Below are 23,012 nucleotides of genomic sequence, written 5' to 3'. Positions count from 1 at the left end.
ACTCTCTGTTATGCAGTAGAGCTTATGCTATGTTTTTGTTCTGATAACTATGCAACTATTGAATGAATTCTGGTGCATTTATCAGCAAGTAACTTATGTTGTGTTAAAAAATGTCCTACAATTGCCAATACAAAGGTAATAAATTGAGTGCTGCCCATGTCACTGCAAATAAGATAAGATAAACTATCCACCTACTTCTGATAAACAAAATAGATGCGTCCCAAAAGTCAACAAACTTTGGCTTTGTCTCAGATCCTGAAGATCTGTTGCAGTCCATGCCTTTTCTTTTTTCATTTATTGAGCAAAACAGTCAGGCACGCACACACAATCAAATTGCTCTAATTTGTGTCTTTGTTTTCAGGACCTGGCCATGCCCTTATAGAACAGTGGAATCCTGTGGGATTGGTAGGAATTATCACTGCGTTTAACTTCCCCGTAGCAGTGTATGGTTGGAATAATGCAATTGCAATGATCTGTGGGAATGCTTGCCTCTGGTAAGATGCTCAAATACTTTGCAACAAATACTTTAAACTAAAATGCTGATAGTGGTAGTCTTTGCTCATCACAGCAGAGGTATGTTTGTAAGGCTACTCTCAGGCATGTAAGGAATACTGTATTTGTATTCATTCCCACATTTACAAACTCTTCACTTGTGATATCTCTAGGTTGGCTTCAAGTCCTGCTTAAAAGTTCTATTTACCTTATATTACTGTAAGCTCTTTGAAGCAGGGATGTCTTGGAATTCATGTCTATACTGCATCTAGCACAATGACTGTAACAGATAGCCCAATTAGGTATTGAGCCCTCTAGGCTTTACTGTCATACAAATAATAGAGAATATGGTTGACATTTAAAAATTGGGTACATAGAGCTAGGCATTCAAATAAGTTGTTTTATTTTCAAAGGTTCTGGGTACCTGTAGCTCAGCTTCACTTCACTAGAAGTTCTGGATCCGTAACACCTCTAATGCTAGATACTTAGATGGAAGTCGCTCAATATTTAGACACTCAAATCTGAAAATGTCTGGCTAAGCTTACTGTGCCTTACCTCTAACTTTGATTCCTTGCATATTACAAGAGTTGCATAAGGTATTTTGTATTTTTGGGAATGAAAATGATTTTGCATTCCTTTTTTCTTAAAGGAAAGGTGCTCCTACAACGTCCCTCATTAGCGTAGCTGTTACAAAGTAAGTTTTTGAATATATGTACATATCATTGCTTTTGCACTTTGTCTCTGAGAGCTTGTGGCTGGGACGAGAGTGGCTTTGTCTCCTTCCCCTGCCATACAGACAACAACGTATATTGAATAAATTTGTTCCCTTGGTTGCCCCTTTTTTGAGTCCTCTGCTGAGCAGTAGCAGATGTCTGGGGTCTTGCAGTTCAGATTCTCATTGGAGGAGAAATCAATGATGGAGAGTCTGCGTGATGCTCTAAGTGTAACATGTTTTGTTTGTGCACATATCAATTCTGAGTGAGACTGTGAAACAGCATGCTGACGCTTCCGGCTTCCAGGAACCTCAGCCCAACACCAATGGCTAGATTTAAGGAAGCAACTTCAGGCTCTGATAAGTGTTAGTTCTTGAGGCAAACTCTCCTGATGCTTGCCCCTCTCTCTCTCTCTCCCCCCCCCCCCCCCCCTGAAGTTGCCTCAAAACAGAACCTGGCCTAATCCAAAACTAACAAGCCAGCATGTCTTCCCAAGAATCAAAACTTGCTCACATGCAAAGGAAAAAAAAATTGGACAACTGTAATAGTGCCACTTGGTGACACCTGTGATGACACTATCAATACATTGAGGAGATGGCTTGTATGCACTTTAACCTGTTTTAAGTAATGAAAGTACTACAATATTTACAGTACTTGAGAACATGACCTATGAAGGAAGGCTGAAAGAATTGAGTTTGTTTAGTTTGGAAAAGAGAAGACATGATAGCAGTTTTCAGGTATCTAAAAGGGTGTCATAAGGAGGAGGGAGAAAACTTGTTCACCTTTAGCCTCTAAGGATAGAACAAGAAGCAATGGGCTTAAACTGCAGCAAGGGAGGTTTAGGTTGGACATTAGGAAAAAGTTCCTAACTGTCAGGGTGGTTAAACACAGGAATAAATTGCCTAGGGAGGTTGTGGAATCTCCATCTCTGGAGATATTTAAGAGTAGGTTAGATAAATGTCTATCAGGGATGGTCTAGACAGTATTTGGTCCTGCCATGAGGGCAGGGGACTGGACTCGGTGACCTCTCGAGGTCCTTTCGAGTCCTAGAATCTATGAATTTATAATACTATTCATTCCTGAGAGTATGCTCCTGCCCCCCCACCAAATGCTAGATTCTACTTCTGCGAATAATTTCCTTTCCTTTCCAAAGGAAACACTATGAATTATGCTATAATTGGGATTTTATATGCTCATCTCTCTTCCCTTTGCCAGTTACATCCTGGAAGATGCACTATATTTTAAATATGTGGATTTTGTTATAAGCCTTACTATTACACTGGACAAAGATCTTTTCAGAGAGGAGAATATATTTCTATATAAACAGTGCACCTGATACAGATGATAGACTCTTAATTTTTTTTTTTTTTTGCGACAAGGTGAAAATAGTAACTGCTGATTTTTTTTATCACATGCATGTGACTGAGATCTCTCAAATCCCCAGCCTCTCAAGAAATTTCTCTTTTTTTCTAGGATAGTAGCCAAAGTTTTGGAGGATAACAAAGTGCCTGGTGCAATCTGCTCCCTGATATGTGGTGGAGCAGATATCGGGTAGGCAAAACTTCTTGCATTTTGTGGGGAAGGGAATGGCGGAAGGGAGGCTTATGGGAATAGTCTAGTTTGAAAATAGCTTTGCGCTCTCTGAGCCTTGTACTACCACTTAGAAACTAATTGAATCTACCTTGTTTTATTTGCCTCTAACTTGGACATGCCTGTCTATCCAGAGACTCTTTAGGGCAGGAAACATCCTATCTTGATTGTCTGGAAGGCATCCAGCACATTGCTGGCACTACTGTAAATATGTAACTAATAATTTCATTGACCATTGCTGGAACAACCATATTACTAGCTTCCAGTTTGGTGAGGGTATTTGTCCCCATTTTTAACTCTTCCCCTCTCCCCCTACTTTGTAGCCACATCTAACAAACTCTCTGAACAGCCATAAAGAATACAACCTGGGTATAGTCCCTGCTATATCCCTTCCCCCCCAACAACCTTCATGGGCATGCCAGTTGGGGATGTTCACTCCCATAGAGGTGCATGTGAGCCCACAAAGTGCCTAAAGCCTTGGCAGGCCTACACCCCAAGTTGTAGTTGATAGCATGGGTCTGATAGCATTAGGTTAGTTGCCATGACAGTGGTGCTGTACAAACAGCAAACAAGTGCTTAAACAGCTTTGTTTCTGAAGTCTAACCCTGCCTACAGGGTTAGTGCAGATGTCACGGTACTAGAATCTGACATGGAAATATGGCACTTATTCCGGCACTTAGGATTCTTTGAGTTGCATTCCAGTTAGGCACTGACTTGATTCTTTTAAATCTGTTTTGTATTCCTGGCTTTCAAAAGCATAAATGTAACCTTTTGTTATAATTAAGGCTAAGATTTTGTCATGCATATTTTTAGTAAAAATCACAAACAGATCATGGGCAATAAAGAAAGGTCATGGGCTTCTTATGCATGACAAAATGGGGAGTTGCGGAGTCCCCACACCATCCCTGGGGGCTCTTCTGGAAGCTGTGGGGTCCCTCCATCGCCCGTGACCTCCGTGATTTGAGCCTGCAGTGCCTGGGAGCTGCAGAGTCCCCCCACGGCCCGCGATGGCTGGGAGCTCTGGGCCCCACAGTTCCCAGCTACCATGGTTGATGGGGAGACCCTGCAGCTCCCAGGCGCTGCAGGCTCAAGTCATGGAAGTCATGGAATCCATGACTTCCAGAGACCTCTGTGACAAAATCATAGCCCTAGTTATAATTAAGAAACACACTTCTCATGTCAACTTTCTCCAATTGTACACACTTTTGAGGATAGTTGTGTTCTCTTATGTAGCACAGCAATGGCAAGAGATGAGAGAGTGGACCTGCTGTCTTTCACTGGCAGCACTAAGGTGGGCAAGCAGGTGGCACTTATGGTTCAAGAGAGATTTGGTAAGTATGTAGATTTTTGCTTTTTCCCCTTTAAGTGTTTTATTTGTTTAGGAAATGGGGCTGAGGGAACTCTGACAAATAGAACTTCTCAGTTGCCTTTTATTTATTTATTTTAAACTTGTGTTACAAGTGCAGCAGCGAAGCTGCATTTCTGCTAATTCTAGCCTAATCCAGGACTTTTTTAGAGTCTCCTGAAATCTGGCCTCTGCTGTACTCAGTGGGCCTGCAAATTGTTTTTTGATGGCCTCTCTGAATCTACCTGATTCTTGTCTAGTGTGTGATTTAATTTAATATAATGGAGATATCCTATCTCCTAGAATTGGAAGGGACCTTGAAAGGTCATTGAGTCCAGCCCCCTGCCTTCACTAGCAGGACCAAGTACTGATTTTGCCCCAGATCCCTAAGTGGCCCCCTCAAGGATTGAACTCACAACCCTGGGTTTAGCAGGCCAATGCTCAAACCACTGAGCTATCCCTCCCCCCTGATGATGCCACTGTGGTCAGCACTGATTTCTGGGAGGGGTCAACAAAATTATCCATGTGTAACTGCCTCTCCGGACCCAAGTGTAGCTGCCCCATCTTTTCCCCTTTTTTTTTTAAAGAAAGGGGGAGGGTGTGTTATCATCAGGATATCACAAATTGCCTCTGCTGCAGAAGTGTTGCTGAATCCTGGATCCATGCCCGGTTGTCAACATCTAGATATTTTCAATGGACTATTCTCCGCATAAACCAAAAGCCGTGGGCCACTATCCCTCCATTTGAGGATTTTGGGTTGCATTTTTCACTTTCTTCAGTCACTCCCTGATTTGAACTATATAATTCAGAGCAGCTTTCGCTATCAAGGCTCATCAAAGAATGGAAAGCCATACCTTCCTCCAAATTTAGAGATTTAGGACACTTGCCAGCAGGGCCGGCTCCTGGCTTTCTGCCGCCCCAAGTGGCGCAAAAAAAAAAAAAAAAGAGCCGCGGCAGCGCGATTGCGCCACTCCACTCTTCGGCGGCAATTTGGTGGCAGGTCCTTCGCTCCGAGAGGGACTGAGGGACCCGCCGCCGAATTGCCGCCGAAGACCCGGACGTGCCGCCACTTGGTATTGGCCGCCCCAAGCACCTGCTTCTTTAGCTGGTGCCTGGAGCTGGCCCCGCTTGCCAGGAAAATAAGCACAAGTGCTAATTTTTCTTGCTGATCCCCTTTGATTTCATTATCATCTCTCTCATTGTCCATGTCTTTCACACGCTGCACTACTTTAGTGTTTTTTAAAAAAAATTTTTAAACCAAAAACTTTCACTGTAGGATAGATTGTGTTACCTTTAGTCCTTGAGTAGTACCATTGGTTTCAGTGGGAGCATTCATGGAATAAGGTATTAGTCACTGTACAGGGACAGTCTATGATTGTTACTCACAACTAGCTTCTTAACTCACGTTATTATTTACTTATTTTAACAGGACGGAGTCTGTTAGAGCTTGGTGGAAACAACGCCATTGTTGGTAATACACAATATAATAATCTCTTCTCATACAAGTTACTTCTAATGTTAATATTGTGTTCATAGTAGACTAATCTTTTTATCAGGGATTGTCGTCTTATGTGTTGGAAAGTACCTAGCATATAGTGAATGCTATCACAGCTGAAGGCCCAGATTTAATAAGTTCCTTGGGCAAGTACCTGACTTGAAACACATGAAATACCCTGCTGAATCAGGACTAAATAATATGTGACTAATGATCCCTCCCCCTCCACACACACCTCCCTTCTCATGAGCAGTCTTCTACCTCCCAGCTCTCAAGGCGCTACATCCTAGTCACCATCTTCCAGTCAAGGACTAGATGGAAATCCCTTTTGTCTGTCAGTGCCTCTCCTTAACTGGCCAGAGGGATCACTGTTGAACAAAACACCCTTAAAAAGCTGAACAGGCAGCCTCTGATCTTGGCATTGAGAGATGGGCATTATAAATTGCACCCAGGTGTCTCACATGGTTGTTCTGAACATAAACACTGGATCATAAGACTTCTATTTTATAGGGTTTCTCAAGCTAAAAATAGTAAAGCTACTACCTCTGTTCTCTATTAACTGAAAACTGTAATATCTGAATTTATTTTTCGCAGTTGTTGCTTTTCCCAACTTTGCTTTATTTATTTTTGCATTGCACTCTGCTTGGGCGATAAGTCTAGAATGGTCATTTTTCCATCCTGGTTGTTGTGTACTAGCGCACTGCTGTTCTGGATTTGCAGTATTGTAAGGGACAAACTAATTTAGGAAAATACAAGTGAAAGGTTAAGAAAAATGTGTCTATGTATTGGGCCTGGGGGTGTGTGTGGTTTTATTTATTTTTCTGATATATTCAAATTATGGGATATAAACTATATCACTTGAGAACCATGTTTAAGGATGGCTTTAATTGGGGGGTAGTTGTGTTTTTAGTGTTCTAGAATATATTTATACTTAAGGGCCAGCCAATAGGCATATAATTTTGGGAAAACATTCTTAAGAAAAATATCTACTTCCCTCTTTGTTGTCCAGTAGCATAGTTCAGATTTAAGTATCTTAAAGCCTGATCTAGTGCCCATTAAAGTTGATGTGAGTCTTTCCATTGACTTCCAGGGAGTTGGATCAAGGTCTTGGAGAGCTGTGGGGAGCAGCTCGGGTATCTATACACGGGCTACCTCTGCTTGAGCTAATGTGCTACAAGATCAGTGTGGCCATGGCAGCATGGGCTGCAGCTCAGGGTAGGTACTCCAGTTTGTACCCAGCAGGTCAGGCGAGATTGTACTTGAGCAGCTAACCCGAGCTGCAGCTTGTGCCACTGCAGCCACACCAGTATTAACATACTAGCTCACGCTAGCACATGTATGACTACCTGAGCTGGGAATTGTACCTCCTTGCTGCTATGTAGATATAACCTTAATGGGGGCAGGAGAAATGCATGCTAGTTAACACTTGATGTCCTGGTACACTTTTCCCCCCTCTGTTGCACACTTTTAGCCTTCTTAGATTGTTGAATTTCCAACCTTGCTAATGGATATCAAATCCCTCTGAAACTTGTGTTAAGTTTTATTTCTATGTCTTGTGGCAGGAAGTAGCATAGATTATCTTCCTGTTGTTTTAAACATACTGCCTTTTGTGGTCATAGTCTTGTTTAGATGACAGGGTAAAAGTTGCCTGATCATTTTTGCCTTTTATTTAATAATCTTGTAAACCTACAAAGTTCCTGCTGGCTAATCTGTCTGAAGTCTTTTTGAACAGTCAAATCCCAGTATGACACCAGTTTGGGCTATATTAGTTTTTAAACTTACCACTTCTTTTTCTGCTTCATGATTTTTTATTTTCTTTTGCTGCCCTGGGTCTACTGAATTAGTCACTTGTGCCCTTTGGCATTGATCTTCCATGCTATCTGACCTTCCTTTGGTGTTGTTTCTCCAGGCAATCTGGATTCCTGTCAAGCAGAATAGAGAGGGGAGGGATACAGGAAGCGGGTTGCAGTTTCTTGATTCACAATCAAGTTGTGTTGCTTGGGGAACTTTGTTCAAAGTGGCCTGGAGAACCAAACCTTTGTGCTTAATTCCAAATACATACAGGAAACTAATTTTAAAGTGTTCTTAACCTACACTATTCATTCATCTCTTTCCTAGTGCTACCCGAAAGGCCTAATAGAGTTTACTATGTTGACTAATTTATGTCCACTGAATTTAGAGGAGCTTGGAACCAGAAGCCAATAACTTACACCTTGATGTTCAATTCCTCTTTAAGTGTTTGAAGATGCAGATCTTAACCTAGTCATCCCCTCTGCTCTATTTGCTGCTGTGGGGACAGCAGGCCAGAGATGCACAAGTGCCAGAAGGCTGGTGAGTACATATGTATTGTACAGTTGGGATAGTTAAATCATCCAGTATGAAGAAGGAGAACAGTCAGGAGTATTCTTAAAACATACTTCAAATGCATCTAAAGCCAGTGCAACAGGAAAAATGACTGTTTAACCTGCGGGTCATGATTTTAAGTTCCAGAACTTTTTCCTTACATGTGTTTATTTAAAAATACACAATGACACTAAAACTAAAATATAAAATCTAACATTTCTCATCCTTTATACTCATTGAATTTCACTTTGCTTTCATTGCCAAGGCAGTCATCTTCATTTATTTGAAATATACTGCAGTTTCTGCTAGCAAGTAGTACAGTGTTTGGATGATAGCATATCGGGATTTTCTTTGGTTTTTAAAAAAGTAATTTCCATCATATTAAAATTGTTTTGACTATCTCTGTTGATATCATTATTATTTTGTGAAAGCTTATTTTAACAAAGTCTAAATATTGGAGACTAATTTAACTGATGTCCCTTTTTTAGATGAATAGTTACTGAACAAAACTATAATTTGAGCAGGAAAACTTCAACTAGTTTGCCCGGTCTAGGATTCTAAAACTAATGTGTTTAGTGCTCAAATATTTTGTCTAATTATTACACTTCAGACTTCAAAGCCAAATTAAAAATAAAAACTAGTCTGTCTTGCAGCAGTATTACAGATGTCAGTTGTTTAGCCACCATAAAAAGTTCAAGTGCAATTTTGGTATGAGGAACAACTTCTCAAACTCAGTATAAGCTTTAGAAAGACATTTATAATGAATGAGGGAGATCCACTGTAAATGAATGTTGCAAATTAACCATAAGCAAACAAAGCAAGAATAATATATCAGTGTGTTTTCACCATTTATTTTGACTTGTATTTAGTTTTAAATTGATAGCTTGAATCTTAGCATGAGACTTCACAGCAGTAACTTGATATCAAAGTTCACTTGAGATGGGGAACAGTACTTTTTTTTTTTTTTTTAAATTGACTGAAGTGTGAAGATTAGCAAGGCTCTACTATAAATTTCAGTACTTTTGTAGTGAGAGAGGCTGCATGTCTTCAATTTTCAGTCCAGTGAGTGGGGTAGGATGGGGTGAGAGAAAATATTTCAGAGTTGCTAACTAGATTTTAAATCTATTTATCTTCTCTTTGTATTACAGGGGACTGATTCAACAGGCATTTTGTTGCTAACTCTCTCAATATTATCATGAGTCTTATGATATTTGGAAGGTTTTTTCCCCTAAAAATCCCCAGGTTATAGCATTTTATGTGTGTGTGTGTAATCTCAACTTTTCATTAGCAAAAATATGCTTTTTAGATCTTGTGGAGAAAAGCTTTGAAAATGTGTTCTGGGTGTCCCCTGAAGACCCAGAAATCAGAAGGCAAATTAAGACTCCCTTTTAAAAAAAGAGAATAGTTTTTAAGCCAGTCTTATGATTTTTGAGGCCTTATTTAGGCTTTTTTTGAATGCTTGAGGTTGATTATACAGCTCCTATTCTTCAGGGATGCCCAAAGCTCAACACACAAAGTTTTGCAAATTTCAACAGCTGTGACATATTACTAATTGTTTCATAAAACTCTTGTGACTCTCTTTAGTTCTTGCATGAAAGCATCCATGATGAGGTGGTGGAGAAACTTGCTAAGGCCTATGCACAGGTTCGCATCGGCGACCCATGGGACTGTAAGTAGGGTTTTATTTTATTTGCTCCTACTTATAGAGGGAAAAGACTATTACAAAATGATTGAGTTAGCTTCAGTTAGAATAGAAGCTGTGAAATAGGGAGGAGGAATCTAATTAATCCTAATTGTTTTGTTTATCTTGGACACATTAAATGGCTATTTTCCCAGCTATCATGGTGATAGGCATGTTAGAAATGTATACAGTTGTCTTAAAATAATGTCTTTGATCTTTACGCCATATGTAATATGTTTTTACTTTTCAGCCACCACTCTGTATGGGCCTCTCCACACTAAACAAGCAGTGATGATGTTCCTTGATGCAGTGGAACAAGCCGAACAGCAGGGTGGCTCTGTGGTGTATGGTGGGAAGGTGATTGTTTTTACTATCCGGGCTGTTAAAATAGAGCATCAGAAAAATGACCACAGATTGGTGGGTCACGGAAAACCCAGATCATATTCCGACTGGTTGTATGAAGCTGTAAGGAGCTTCAAATATGTAAGTCTATCAGATCCGACACATGGTGGGTGAGGATGGCTCCATCTGACATCTGAGGCAACATGTTTTAGAGAATTGAGGTGAGTCTGGGAAAATGAAATCCTGAGTTCAATGTCAGCTGTGCCACTAACTCAGTGTCTGGCCCTGGACAAGTCTCTTGCCCTTTCCCCAATCTGTGGAAAGAGAATTCTGCTTTCCTTATTCCTGTGTTGTTTAATTGCAGTTCACATTTTCACACAAAGAAAAGCAGCTCCCCTCCCCTCCAAACCCTGGCCTCCCATTCTCAATGAAACACTGGAGCTAGGGCTCTGAACGACATCCTGAGTCATGTAGGCATCCCTGTGGAGCAGGATAATAAGCTCTTATCCAGGCCTTCAATTTGGATTATTGCAATCTCCTCCCTGACACCCATATCTTTCCCAGGTTTCTGGCTGGTGGGTCTTGCCCACATGCTCAGGGTCTAACTGATCACCATATTTGGGGTAGAGAAGGAATTTTTTCTTAGTTCAGATTGGCAGAAACCCTGGGGGTGGAGGGAATTTGCCTTCCTCTGCAGCATGGGGCACGGGTCACTTGCTGGTTTTAACTAGTGTAGATGGTGGATTCTCTGTAACTTGACGTTTTTAATTTGTGATTTGAGGACTTCAGTAACTCAGCCAGAGGTTAGGGTCCCATTACAGGAGGGGGTGGGTGAGGTCCTGTGACCTGTGTGCAGGAGATCTGACTAGATGATCATGATCGTCCTTTCTGGCCTAAAAGTCTTTGAGGTTTTTGTCTCCACCTTCAGTGCATTCAGAACATAGCCACTCAAGTGACCTTCCCTGCTTGCACACAGATGAGAAGAGGGAAGCTTACTGTCTGTAGGGTCACTTTGCAATTTGATTTTGTGTGTATAATTGTATGTGTAATGCTGTACATTTTGCTCATCTATTTTCTGGATGTGTTACTAAGTAGAACTTGGTTCAGTGTGTTCAGTTTAGCTACTTATGGAAGGTTTTCTGTTTCTCATTGCAAGATATAGTTACTGCATCCAAACTCTGAATGGGATGCACTAAGTGTACCTAGTTCCTAAGCCAAATACTGATTTGTCTGAAGTAATAACTCGGCTATCACTTTTTGTGTGTGTTTTGAAGGTTCTAAATCGCCCTGGTAACTATGTTGAACCAACAATTGTGACTGGCCTTCCCCATAATGCATCCATCGTGCACACTGAGACATTTGCCCCCATTCTTTATGTGCTGAAATTCAAGGTAAAAAAAACAAACAGAAGGAGGAGTTAATTGAGCTTTGGTCCAGTGTTATTTCAATAGTGCATATGGCCTGTATGTTAAATTGAAGCATGCAAGGGGGGAGAGGGAGAATGAGAGAAGTATTCCCAAGTGTGTGTCATGTTCATGAAACTGTCCTAATTAGGTGTATTATTGGCCAATTATTATGGTTCTCAACTGTAGGGGTATCTGGCATAACTGCATAGCTTAGGACTTGGTTATGTTTATATATCTTATTTAAAAAGCACCCAGGCTTAAAGATGGTAGTCTATACGGGACTGTAGATGATTATTGCATAGATTGGAGTGAGGGGGGGGGGGGACTCTTTGTCATTGCCTTTCTGTACAACCAGTGTGTGCAGGCATGCTAATATATGACTAGGTATACAGCTATTTGCCATGTGATTAACATGATGCAACATGGCACTAGTTTAAGTTAGCATTCTGTTTTTCATGGTACCTTTTTGTGGTGTTCACTGCTTATCTTCAGAAGTCCTGGCATAACTACTTATGTACTTCCTTCCAGACAGAAGAAGAGGTCTTTGCTTGGAATAATGAAGTAAAACAAGGTCTCTCTAGCAGCATTTTCACCAAGGATTTGGGCAGGATTTTCCGCTGGCTTGGGTATAACTCTTATATTTTTCCTCTTTCTAAAGCACAGGATTGTCTAATTTGCAAACACTTAGTCAAACATTACTTCTTCAACATTAAAGCCTCTTTTAGAGAAGACACCTGGCTCTTTTCCTTACCATGTGACTACAGAAGTTCACATCGTTTGTCTATCTTGTCTTTGCTCTTAGGCCTAAGGGATCAGACTGTGGTGTTGTAAATGTCAACATTCCAACCAGTGGGGCTGAAATTGGAGGTGCTTTTGGTATGTTAATTACATTTCCTACCTTGATGTTTTGGAACAAATTGATAGATTTAACAGTAGTAAGTTGGACCAGGACCAGATGGTATTCACCCAAGGGTTCTAAAGGAACTCAAATATGAAATTGCAGAATTACTAACTCTGGTATGTTAACTATCTTGTAAATAAGCCTCCGTACGATGACTGGAGGACAGCTAATGCGACGCTGATTTTTAAAAAAAGGCTCCAGAGGCAATTCTGTCAATTACAGGTCAGTAAGCCTGACTTCAGTATCAGGGAAAGTTGGTTAAAACTATAGTAAAGAAAAGAATTATCAGACACATAGATGAACACGATTTGTTGGGGAAGAGTCAATATGGCTTTTGTAAAGAGAAATCATGCCTCACCAATCTATAAGAATTTTCTGAGGGAGTCAACAAGCGTGTGGACAAGGGTGATCCAGTTGATATAGTGTAGTTGGACTTTCAGAATGCCTTTGACAAGGTCCCTCACCAAAGGCTCTTAAGCAAAGTAAGCAGTCATGGGATAAGAGGGAAGGTCCCGCTCATGGATCAGTAACTGGTTAAAAGATAGGAAAAATAGTAGAAATAAATGGTCAGTTCTCACAGGGGACAGAAGTAAATAGGATCCTCCAAGGACCAGTGCTGTTCAACATATTCATAAATGATTTGAAAAAGGGGTGAACAATGAGGTTGCAAAGTTCACAGTCAATACAAAATTACTCAAAATGGCAGTCAGCTTTGGACTTTACTAGTAGTTACAAAGGGATCTCTCAAAACTGGGTGACTGGGCAACAAAATGGCAGATAAAATTCACTGCTGATAAATGCAAAATAAAGCACACTGGAAAATACACTATCTCAACTATACATACAAAATGATGGGGTTTAAATTCGCTGTTACCACACAAGAAAGATCTTAGAGTCATTGTGGATAGTTCTCTGAAAACATCCAGTCAATGTGCAGCAGTTGTTAAAAAAGTTAACAATGTTAGGAACTATTAGGAAAGGGATTGATAATAAAAGAGAAAATATCATCATGCCACTCCATAAATCCATGGTATGCTGACATCTTGAATACTGTGTGCCATTCTGGTCGCTCCATCTCAAAAAAGATATTAGAATTGGAAAAGATACAGTGAAGGGCAACAAAAATGATCAGAGTTATGGAACAGCTTCCATATAAGGAGAGATTAAAAAGATTGGGACTGCTCAACTTAGAAGAGAGATGTTTGGGAGGGGAGGAATGTGATAGAGGTCTATAAAATCATGAATGGTGTGGAGAAAGTGAATAAGGAAGTGTTATTTGCTCCTTCACATAACACAAGAACCAGAGGTCACCCCATGAAATTAATAGGAAGCAGGTTTAGAACAAACATAAGGAAGTGCTTCTTCATCCAACACACAGTCAACCTGTGGAACTCATTGCCAGGAGATGTTGTGAAGGCCAAAAGTATAACTGGGTTCAAAAAAGAACTAGATAAGTTCATGGAGGATTGGTCCATTAGTGGCTATTACTCTAGATGATCAGGGACACAACTTCATGCTCTGTGTCCCCGTAAACCTCCAACTGTCAGAAGCTGGAACTGGACTATAGAGCATGGATCATTCAATAATTGCCCTGTTCTGTTCATTCTATCTGAAGCATCTGGTACTGGCCACTGTCAGAAGACAGGATTCTGGGCTAGATAGACCATTGGTCTGAATCATTGTGGCCATTCTTATGTTCTTATAATGCTTTTAGATGATCATATCCTACAGCAATGGGGCCTATGGTATAAACTTGAGGTTCAATTTAAAAAACAAACAAACATGTTTTTTGTTTTTTTCCCTTTTGAACATTATTTTCTTCTTGCATAGCTTCTGGTAAAGACTAGTCACAGCATTGCCACTTTAAGAATAGCTTATTTCAGGTCTTCTGACCACTTGATTTTTAAGGCCAAAATCTGCCCAATTTCCTCACTGTAAATCTATGGAAATCAATGTTATTGCTCTGCATTTATGCTAGTGTAGCAGAGACTAGAATTTGGCCAGTGGCAAATTTTCCGTTCCATTAAAAAAAAATCTTTATTTAATAAAAGGATAGCATATGGAACATTTATTGCTATGAAGGAAAGGTAACCCAAAATACCTTGATGATGGGTAACAACCTCTATCTGGGCTGAGAGCACAAACTATTAAAACCAAAATTCCAATTGCTGCATGCATAAGAAAAATGGCTTTTAGAGAACCGCTATGCATGTTGTTATTGAAACTTGATTCCACATCGTGCCAGCTACTGAACTTCTTCCTAAGGGGATCTGTAAAACATATATTCACCTTTGGCACTTCTGTCTCCTAAACCTCCCCACCCTGAAACAAAACAAAATAAAACTGCCATAGCATTGCTCTCACACTACATAGTTATTTTCTCCAGTTAAAACCAACCATTCGCATAATACAGTTGTCAACAGGAAGGCAGAGAGACAAAGTGGGTGAAGGCCAGCATTTTCAGCCTGAGTATGTGGAGGTGGGTCTCTGTTTTTCTTGTAAAGTGGAGGAAGGAGAAAAGCTTTTTTACTTCTGAGAGTTTTAATTGAACTTGTTAAAAAAAAAAACCTCTCATCCTCCTCGCAGTACAAATATAACTTTGGTTGAAGTGTGGGAGCATAAAATAACCACAAAGGAGCTTCTAGCCCTAAGTGGTGTAAATAATTTTTTTTTTTTTTTTGGTAAGGTGGTGAAAAGCACACTGGCGGTGGAAGAGAATCTGGCAGCGATTCATGGAAACTGTACATGAGAAGGTCCACTTGGTAAGAGCTAGGCTTACATAATTTATATACAAATCAATGTAAAAATGCACAGGTAAACTTGCTAAAGTTGATCTCTTGCAACTGAAGATTTACAAGCTAACTTCCCACAGCAGCAGTAATAGTCCCTTAGCAGTAGTGTGGACACTACTGGAACTTCCTAGTTAGTAGCAGTCTCAGAGATTGGTCAGTGGTCTGTTGGCTAGACTGCCCAAAGAATTACAGAGACCAACAGATTTTTGTAACAAATAGTTCATTATTACAGAGCAGGAGATAACCAATTACAGATATAATCTGCCCTTTTTTTAAGAACAAGAAGGAGATATATTCATCCAAGAAGGAAGTAGGGTACTAAAAACATCCAATACAAGGCCAAAAATCTAGATACCCATCCTTTTTGGAAAAGAGGGGAAAGTCCTGACATCTATCAAAGGAATTATCTTTTTAAATATATTTGTTTCAGTCTTCTTGATCTTGAACTTGACTGAGTAAAATATAATTGCTCTGATTTGTAAGGAAATCTGTGAGGTTGCCTCTACAGAGAGTAAGGCAGACCGCTATTGACAGTGGCAAGTATATAGGTAAATACTTAATTTCTATAAATGTCCATGTTTACTGGGCGACTATTGACACACAGCAGCAAACACCTGTCCTGAACCATATGTATGCCAATAACTAACATCCTTGTTTCTGTATGCAGAGGGCCACATAGGGTGACCAGATGTCCTGTTTTTAAAGGGACAGTCCCATTTTTGGGGACTTTTTCTTATATAGGAGCCTATTACTCCCCACCCCCGTCCCGTTTTTTCACAGTTGCTGGTTACCCTACACATAGTATAGACTAGGAAGCAGAAGTTGCTTTCAGTAGTAGAAGTAATTTGAAAGACGTCAGTCTGCCACAACACTCTTGGTTGGAGACACATGGAGGATTATATCTTCTCTTCAGTCTGGTGAAGAGGAGGTAGTTAGGAAGGGGATGCAATCCTCCTGTGATGCCCAATTTCTACAGTATAGAGATTGGTAAAAATGACTTTTCGCCATGCTTTTTAATTTAAAACAAACTGGCAAATGCGTTAAGGAAGGCTTGTATACATGAAACAGTTCTTGTAATTGATTTCAATGATCAAGTCTATTTCCTAAATTCTTCTTGTTTCTCTTTCAGTACAATCAACTACAGCAAGGATTTGCCTTTGGCTCAAGGAATCAAGTTTCAATAACAACCTTGTGAGAGGGGGTATCCTGAAAACTCCTGACATTTCAGAGCCATGCACTTTCTAATCTTGACTGAGATAATGATCTGAAACTATACTGCACCAAAATAAACGCAGCAGCTACAATACTTCTGTGTCAGAAAGCCAATTGTTATATTTTGCATCAATTTCAATAATGTATCAAATTCTTATTTCGGTTCTGAAAAGTAAATTACATGATGTTTGAAGGAAGGGTTGCATTAAAGTGGCCTGCCGGATTTTACAATGCCTTTTCTATGTGCTGCAGTGTCAGCAGAATTTCTGTGCCCTTGTCCAAACACTGACCTTGCTGTGGGTGTGGTTGTTAGATCCACGCTTCAGAAATGCATGTTCAGTGTTTAACCAATACCTTGTCCCATATCAGGGACTGTAGTACAGGAGCTGCTGATCCTCTCTTAAATGTATAAATAAAAGCACATTTCAGAGACTCATGATGCTTCTGACTTTTTTTTCCCCATGACTGACTTAGGGTTAGGACTCTTCGACTTACTGGCCCCATTTTCTCCCTGCTGATAGTTCAGTATCAGAAGTGCCCTGGGGCTGGATGGACCATTTGATGTTCCTTGGCTATCAGTCAGCAAGGAGGACCCCATCCCTTGTACTGGGACATAAAAGATAAGATCATGGGAAATGGTTCCTGCTCCTGTACTCTGGGCTACTCCAGTTAGCAACTGGGGATTGAGTCTTGGGGCCAGATTGTCCTTCGTGTTATGTTCCTTTTGGGCCACTCCATCAGCATAAAGAAGCCGTAGACCTGGTGCTGGGGAATATCCTTAGGAAAGGAGGAGTCCCCAGGGAAGACGGGTTTGTTGGTGAGAAACAGGGTGGCCACAGTGCTATTGCACTCCAGATATGCTCAACAGCCACAATGGCCACTGGTAAATTACAGCAACCCTGAGTGGGTCAGCTGGAAGCTACACCTAGAATCAAAGAGGTGCAAAGGTGGCTTTAAGATGGTCCCCTTTTCCCAATCCTGTGCCGAGCAGATCGTGGGCCAAGCAGGCACTGGGTTGGTGGTAATCTGGTCAGTGTTATAATATACACAGCTGTGCTGAAAGCTAGTTTTCTCCCCAAACCTCCATGCCGAGGATTCCATAATTGCAGAACATGCTGATGTATTCAGTTTGGGCTTTAACCCAGGGCCACAACATAGCTCTATAAATCATGCGCTATCACATGAGATTGGCAACAAATGTCACAATCCTGCTTCTTGCAGCACTAGCTCAGTCTCTTCATAGCATGTAATAATTTTTTATGTAAAACAAATGATAGATTATTAACTTAAAATACTTGATAATTCCATAGCATGGAATTTTGGGTGGCACTTTCTAAAGAGCTGGAAGCTGACCTGACTCTGCTACAAGAGAAGTCAATGGGAATTTTAGCAGACCTAGGCCAATGCTGAACATTTTTGAATGTCCCAGCCTTTGATTGTAAACTGACTGGTATTTCAAATAGGACATGGTCTTCGTAGAGACACAGAAGTGCATCGCTTGAGACATTCAAAACTAGAACACCCAGTCCCCCAGCAGCAGATGGATCACTAGTCATTACATGATTAAACTGTTTCCCCTTCTTGATGCTCCTCAGTTCTTGCAGAGACTTCAGGGAAATTCTCCGTTTCAAGCACCTCTGCGGCTACCCTTGTTTACTGCTGACTATTGCCATCATTTATCTACTTTATAGAGAATAAGTAACAAGCACCTGCATATTATTGGGACTATAATTCCATCTAGAGGTTTGCTCATCTCACAAATCATGAGATCAAAGCTCATGTTGTTAGTGTAGTCGCTAAAATTTGATCTGGAATTACAGTTCAATCCTTCACCGTGTGACTGGTTGTATTTTAACACATTCATCAGATTCTTAGACTACTCCTGCTACCCTTCGGTGATTCTAGCAGCTCTGTAAAAATGGGTAACTAGACATCTCTGATTTGGTCACCAGAGTGGTTTTCATTGAAGCTGGTCTGGGGAGGGTGTAAATGATGGTGGGGAAGTTTTTGGCATGGATACTTGTACCATAGATTAGATGCCTATAGCAGCAGTATATATTGCCTAGGGAGGTTGTGGAATCTCCATCTCTGGAGATATTTAAGAGTAGGTTAGATAAATGTCTATCAGGGATGGTCTAGACAGTATTTGGTCCTGCCATGCGGGCAGGGGACTGGACTCTATGACCTCTTGAGGTCCCTTCCAGTCCTAGAATCTATGAATCTATATGGTGAATTAATAAAAGTCAGATAAGTTCAGACTAAACTGTATTAACTGTCATTTGATTGTTTGAATATTTATGAAATATATGTTCTAGAGCTGCTAGTGAGCTACATAATGCAGTTTGCCATATAATGCAACTGCTCTTGGTGGCTTCTGCTGGTTCATAAACTTTACTATTGAATGTGAAACATCAGTTAATTGCAAATGTTACGTGGTCAATAATTAATTTCTTAGTACAGTATCATTTACTATGAAATGACCTTGAAGAGAAGACACTTGCAAACGCCTTCCTTGTGGGGGGGGCATTTTTATTTGTAGCCAATGAAACACATACATTCTACTAGTGCCTTTTCTTTTATAAGCAGTGTAGCAGTGGCTTCTGTCACTAACTAATCATGAAAAATCACCTACAAATCCATGGGAAAGAATTGCTGTTCCTATTATGTTCCATTGTATCCTAGCACAGTTTGTAATAAGAGAGTAAACGATCAGCCTGATGGCATCGGAATTGCTTTCAGGCTCAATAACTAGTGGATGCTACTAGCTTACAGTGAGTCTCAGGTTGGATTTTTGCAAATAGCTGCCCTGCGATGCTAAATTAACAACCTTGAAAGTCTTCGCAGTCATCGTCTAGTACTAATACAACAGCAAATTCAGAATTGCCTACTGCATATATTATAACATCATGCTGCTCTTTCTGTGATATCCCTCTTGCAAATCTGTGTGTTTGCTGCTGAACATCATAGGGATTCAAAACCTTGTGGTTACCAGAACTCTAATTTGATGCCACTGTCTCTACTGTATGAGAAACCAATCAACTTGTATTGAAATCAGTGGAAGTCTTTGCATTAGTTTCAATGGAAGCTATCCCTAAATTGATGGTCATGCTCAAAAGCTCTTTGCCCAGCTTGTCTTGTGAAACATATGTCACATTCCTCCTGCATAATGTAGCTCACTAGATACACACTACATAAATGTGTACTGCTAATGTCAAAAATAGACTGGGTGCAAGGGAAGGGGTAGAAGGGAGATATGAATTATTAAAGATGTATATGTTGGAAAGGATGTTGTTCAAGAGGTTATTTCTACATAAGGCAGATGGGTTGCAAGTACTTTTGCAGTATCCTTTACATAGTTCTCGAAGTCTAGTGAGGTCTGCTTGGCTAGTATTCATGTATCAATGAAATCTTGCATAAATGAAGCTGTGAACGTGCAAATTATTTTTTGAAGTGAAAAGGAGACTACGTTTCTGTATTGACCAGCAAAATTGTGCTGAACTTAGTTTTTTCAACTTCCAGGTGCATGCAATCTTTGAATAATTGAGTTAGTTTGCCACTCCCAGCTGCTGCTAATATATTTTTTCCAGTGTTGGGCATCTGGCCTCAATTTGGAAGTGATCAGTAATGGATACCCATATAAACAATTTACACTGAGTTGTCCATAGCATAATTTTTACATTAAATATTTTGGGGGGGTCGAGGTGGTAGTGGGAGGAAGAGAGTGAACTCGCCCCCCCCACCATGTAACATGGACAATTTCCAATCTTTTGGAGTAAGGGGAAAAACACTTGTACAGTGAGCTGTGTGGACTTAATCTTCACTTCATTGTCCTCTAGGTGGCACTGTTGGTCAGAACAAGACCTGCTAAATAGCAGCAGAGTGCATTTGGTTTTTAAGTTCTCCTTCTGACTCATGAGGTCACACTGTGGAACAGCCTTTGCATTCATTAGGCAGATGGGTAAAAACACCAGCCTCTACTTTTATGAGTGCCTTTTACATTCTGCACAGCTGGGAACATTACTTCTTTAGTTGATAATTACAGCTACTTCACTCTGCTTAAGCCTCAGTTGATTAATACCATTCTTATATAACACATTAGCTCAAAAAAAAAAAAAAAGTCAAAGATGAAAATACTGTTTCAGTTTAATTGCACTCAAGCACCCATCTTCCATGGAAAAGGGCAAACCAAATTAAATACCTTATTCAATGCTTGACTTCTATTTATTTGGGGGGTTTTTTGTCCCTTTTTCAGTGCAAGAATTCCCCAAATTGGGTTGAGCGCTCTTCTGTGTGGAATGGAAACTGAGAAAGTTCCACTCCTATACCATAAAGGAAGGAATACTTTTCCAGGAATGCAAGTTTTATACCACCTCTGTAAGTTGGTAATAATAATTTACACTCCCATAATATCATCTATCCAGGGATCTCAAATTCCTTTGTGAACTGTAATGAATTTAGCTTTGCCATTTAATTGAGGTAGGGAAGCATTATTATCCCAGTTTTACAGATGGTGAAATGAAGGCAAAAAGGTTAAGTAACTTGCCAAGATCACACTCAGAGAGTCAAGAATAAAGCTCTCTTGCCTCTATGGCCTATGTTTAATTCCCAAACCATTCTTGAGTTTTCAGGTTTTCACCTTGAGGTTTAAAAAACAAAACCCCCAAGCCGCTAATAGACCTATTGTCAACATGTGATTTAGACTAGGCTATAATGATACAATGTTCTGAGCACAATAGGTGTCAAATGTAAATTGAAAGTGTCTGAGGATATCATTGCATTGCATTGTCTTGAACTTTAGTTCTAATTTAGAGCAGGCTTCCTCCTTACTGCTGCAACACTTATTTTTCATGGACCATTGATTAAATATTGCAATCTTGATTCCAAAGAGTGAACACTTCCAGGTTCCCAGCACTATCTTTTATTATTAAACAATATTTACATGTAGTGTCATAAGTGTGCATAGCAGTTAACATAGGCCCAGATTGTGAACCCCTTGCTTACTCAAATAATTTCATTGGACCCTGTGGGACTACTCATGGAAGTACTCGCTAGCCAGGGCCAGCTCTAGGCACCAGTGTAGCAAGCAGGTGCCTGGGGCAGCCAATGAAGAGGAGGGTGGCATGTCCGGCCGTTCAGCGGCAATTTGGCGGTGGGGCCGTCACTCCCTCTGGGAGCGAAGGACCTGCTGCTGAATTGCCGCCGATCGCGGGGGTGGGTGTGTGTGTGTGTGTGCGCGCGCACTTGGGGTGGCAAAAACGCTAGAGCCGGCTCTGTTGCTAGCATGAAAAAAGGGTTCACAATGCCAACTCTGAATGAGTAAACTCATGATCCCTCCTCTGAAAGTGATCACAACATGTGAGGGCTCTAAGGCAGATAACAGGCAGTAGGATAGAGGAAGAAATATGTAGATTAAGGTTATGTGAAGAAGGAAGGTGCATGGCATACACGATCAGGGAGGCCATTCCAGCACAGGAAGCAGCATAAAAGAAGGCAGGAGCGAATTACAGGAGAAGCGGAAAAGGTGACATGAAAGGAGGTGGATTGGTAAAGTTTGGGGTCCAAACACAAGAGTGAAGAGATACAGGCAAGGGCAGAGCCTTGAAAGTGAGGATGAGAAAACTGAAACTGATAGGGAGGAAATGATAAAGGGAGGATGTGGTCATAGTGGTATACGAGAAAGATGAGTTTGGCAGCAGTATTTTAGATAAATCAAAGGTTATGTTAGGAAGGCTACAGTGGAGGAGGTTACAGTAGGGCAGGTGGGAGATTATCAAGATGTGGACATGGCAGCAGGAAGGGAAAGGATGGGATGGATTTTGGGTCTGTTGAAAAGGAAGAAATGACAAGATTTAGCAAATGCTTGAAAATGATGGTACAAGACAGAGACATCAAGCATGACAAGTAGGTTGCAACTCTGGGGAGTGGGCAAGATTGTGGAACTATTTACTGTGATGGTGAAAGAATGGGAGGACTTGGGACAGAGTGAATCATTCCTTTTTTGAGATGTGTTCTGACCTTTACAAGAAAAATGACTGCAATATCTCTTAGCCCATGGCTTGTGCAAGTTTGCTCTGTGTTTTTTGTCAACTCTGATGTAATAATCCATGTATTTCAAACCTGGCTACAGCTGTACATTTGCTAACCTTATACTAGCCAATATTTGCCTAAAATACTTCAGTTTGCATGCTGATTATGTTATTTGCTATTCCAGTTGCTCATCACCAGCTCCTTAAAGAAAAACAAATAGATTAAACTGAGGGCTTAGCTCTGTCTATTCAATATGGACTGTTCCAACAAAAGGACTGGTACATGAGTTACGTGTATTTGTTTTGCAAAAGTCTCTTCTTTTTTAAATTGCACAATTATCTGTTACCTATGGTGAAAGATTCATGCTTACACCTGAACATTAACTTATTTCTCCATTTTTTGTAGCTGGGTTATGAAATTGGCAAGTGGGGCCCTAATAATTTTGCAAATCTTAAGCAACTTGCCCTTAAAGTATGAGTTGAACAGGAAATAGAACATACATTTCCTGCCTTCAAGCTGTATGATTTAACCATTAGAGAAGCAACTGCTTCATCAGAATGTCAGGTTAAACCCACCAGGAAGTCACAGTACTCCTTTTTATCCCTGACGACAACGGACCTGAGGCAGCTTCTACTATAGTTAAGGGGAATTCTGGTGTAGATTCAGGCCTTGT

The 23,012-nt window shown here is 40.5% G+C and overlaps 1 protein-coding gene and 1 long non-coding RNA gene across 3 annotated transcripts in view; one reads left to right on the top strand and one right to left on the bottom strand.

Moving 5' to 3' along the window:
• ALDH7A1 (aldehyde dehydrogenase 7 family member A1) overlaps positions 1-16,748 on the top strand; it is a 32,111-nt gene extending 15,363 nt beyond the window's left edge. The window contains exons 6-18 of the mRNA XM_034773122.1: positions 362-494; positions 1,142-1,186; positions 2,679-2,756; positions 4,029-4,126; positions 5,570-5,611; positions 7,872-7,966; positions 9,563-9,647; positions 9,910-10,016; positions 11,276-11,392; positions 11,936-12,033; positions 12,210-12,283; positions 14,995-15,070; positions 16,230-16,748. Of these exons, the coding sequence (XP_034629013.1) occupies positions 362-494; positions 1,142-1,186; positions 2,679-2,756; positions 4,029-4,126; positions 5,570-5,611; positions 7,872-7,966; positions 9,563-9,647; positions 9,910-10,016; positions 11,276-11,392; positions 11,936-12,033; positions 12,210-12,283; positions 14,995-15,070; positions 16,230-16,284 (1,103 nt within the window). The 3' untranslated portion in view covers positions 16,285-16,748. The remainder of the gene's footprint in view (positions 1-361; positions 495-1,141; positions 1,187-2,678; positions 2,757-4,028; positions 4,127-5,569; positions 5,612-7,871; positions 7,967-9,562; positions 9,648-9,909; positions 10,017-11,275; positions 11,393-11,935; positions 12,034-12,209; positions 12,284-14,994; positions 15,071-16,229) is intronic.
• LOC117878722 overlaps positions 1-23,012 on the bottom strand; it is a 36,915-nt gene that overhangs the window by 3,205 nt on the left and 10,698 nt on the right. The window contains exon 3 of one of the 2 annotated variants that reach the window (XR_004646060.1): positions 7,429-7,557. The exons of the other annotated variant lie outside the window; for it this stretch is intronic. This is a non-coding gene — a long non-coding RNA (uncharacterized LOC117878722). Of the gene's footprint in view, positions 1-7,428; positions 7,558-23,012 lie in introns of those variants that run through there. 2 annotated transcript variants of the gene reach the window in all.

This window comes from Trachemys scripta, chromosome 6, assembly GCF_013100865.1.
Source record: "Trachemys scripta elegans isolate TJP31775 chromosome 6, CAS_Tse_1.0, whole genome shotgun sequence".
NCBI classification, from domain to species: Eukaryota; Metazoa; Chordata; order Testudines; family Emydidae; genus Trachemys; species Trachemys scripta.
The sequence above is the reverse complement of the archived record's forward strand: the minus strand, read 5'-3'. Positions and strand labels throughout refer to the sequence as shown.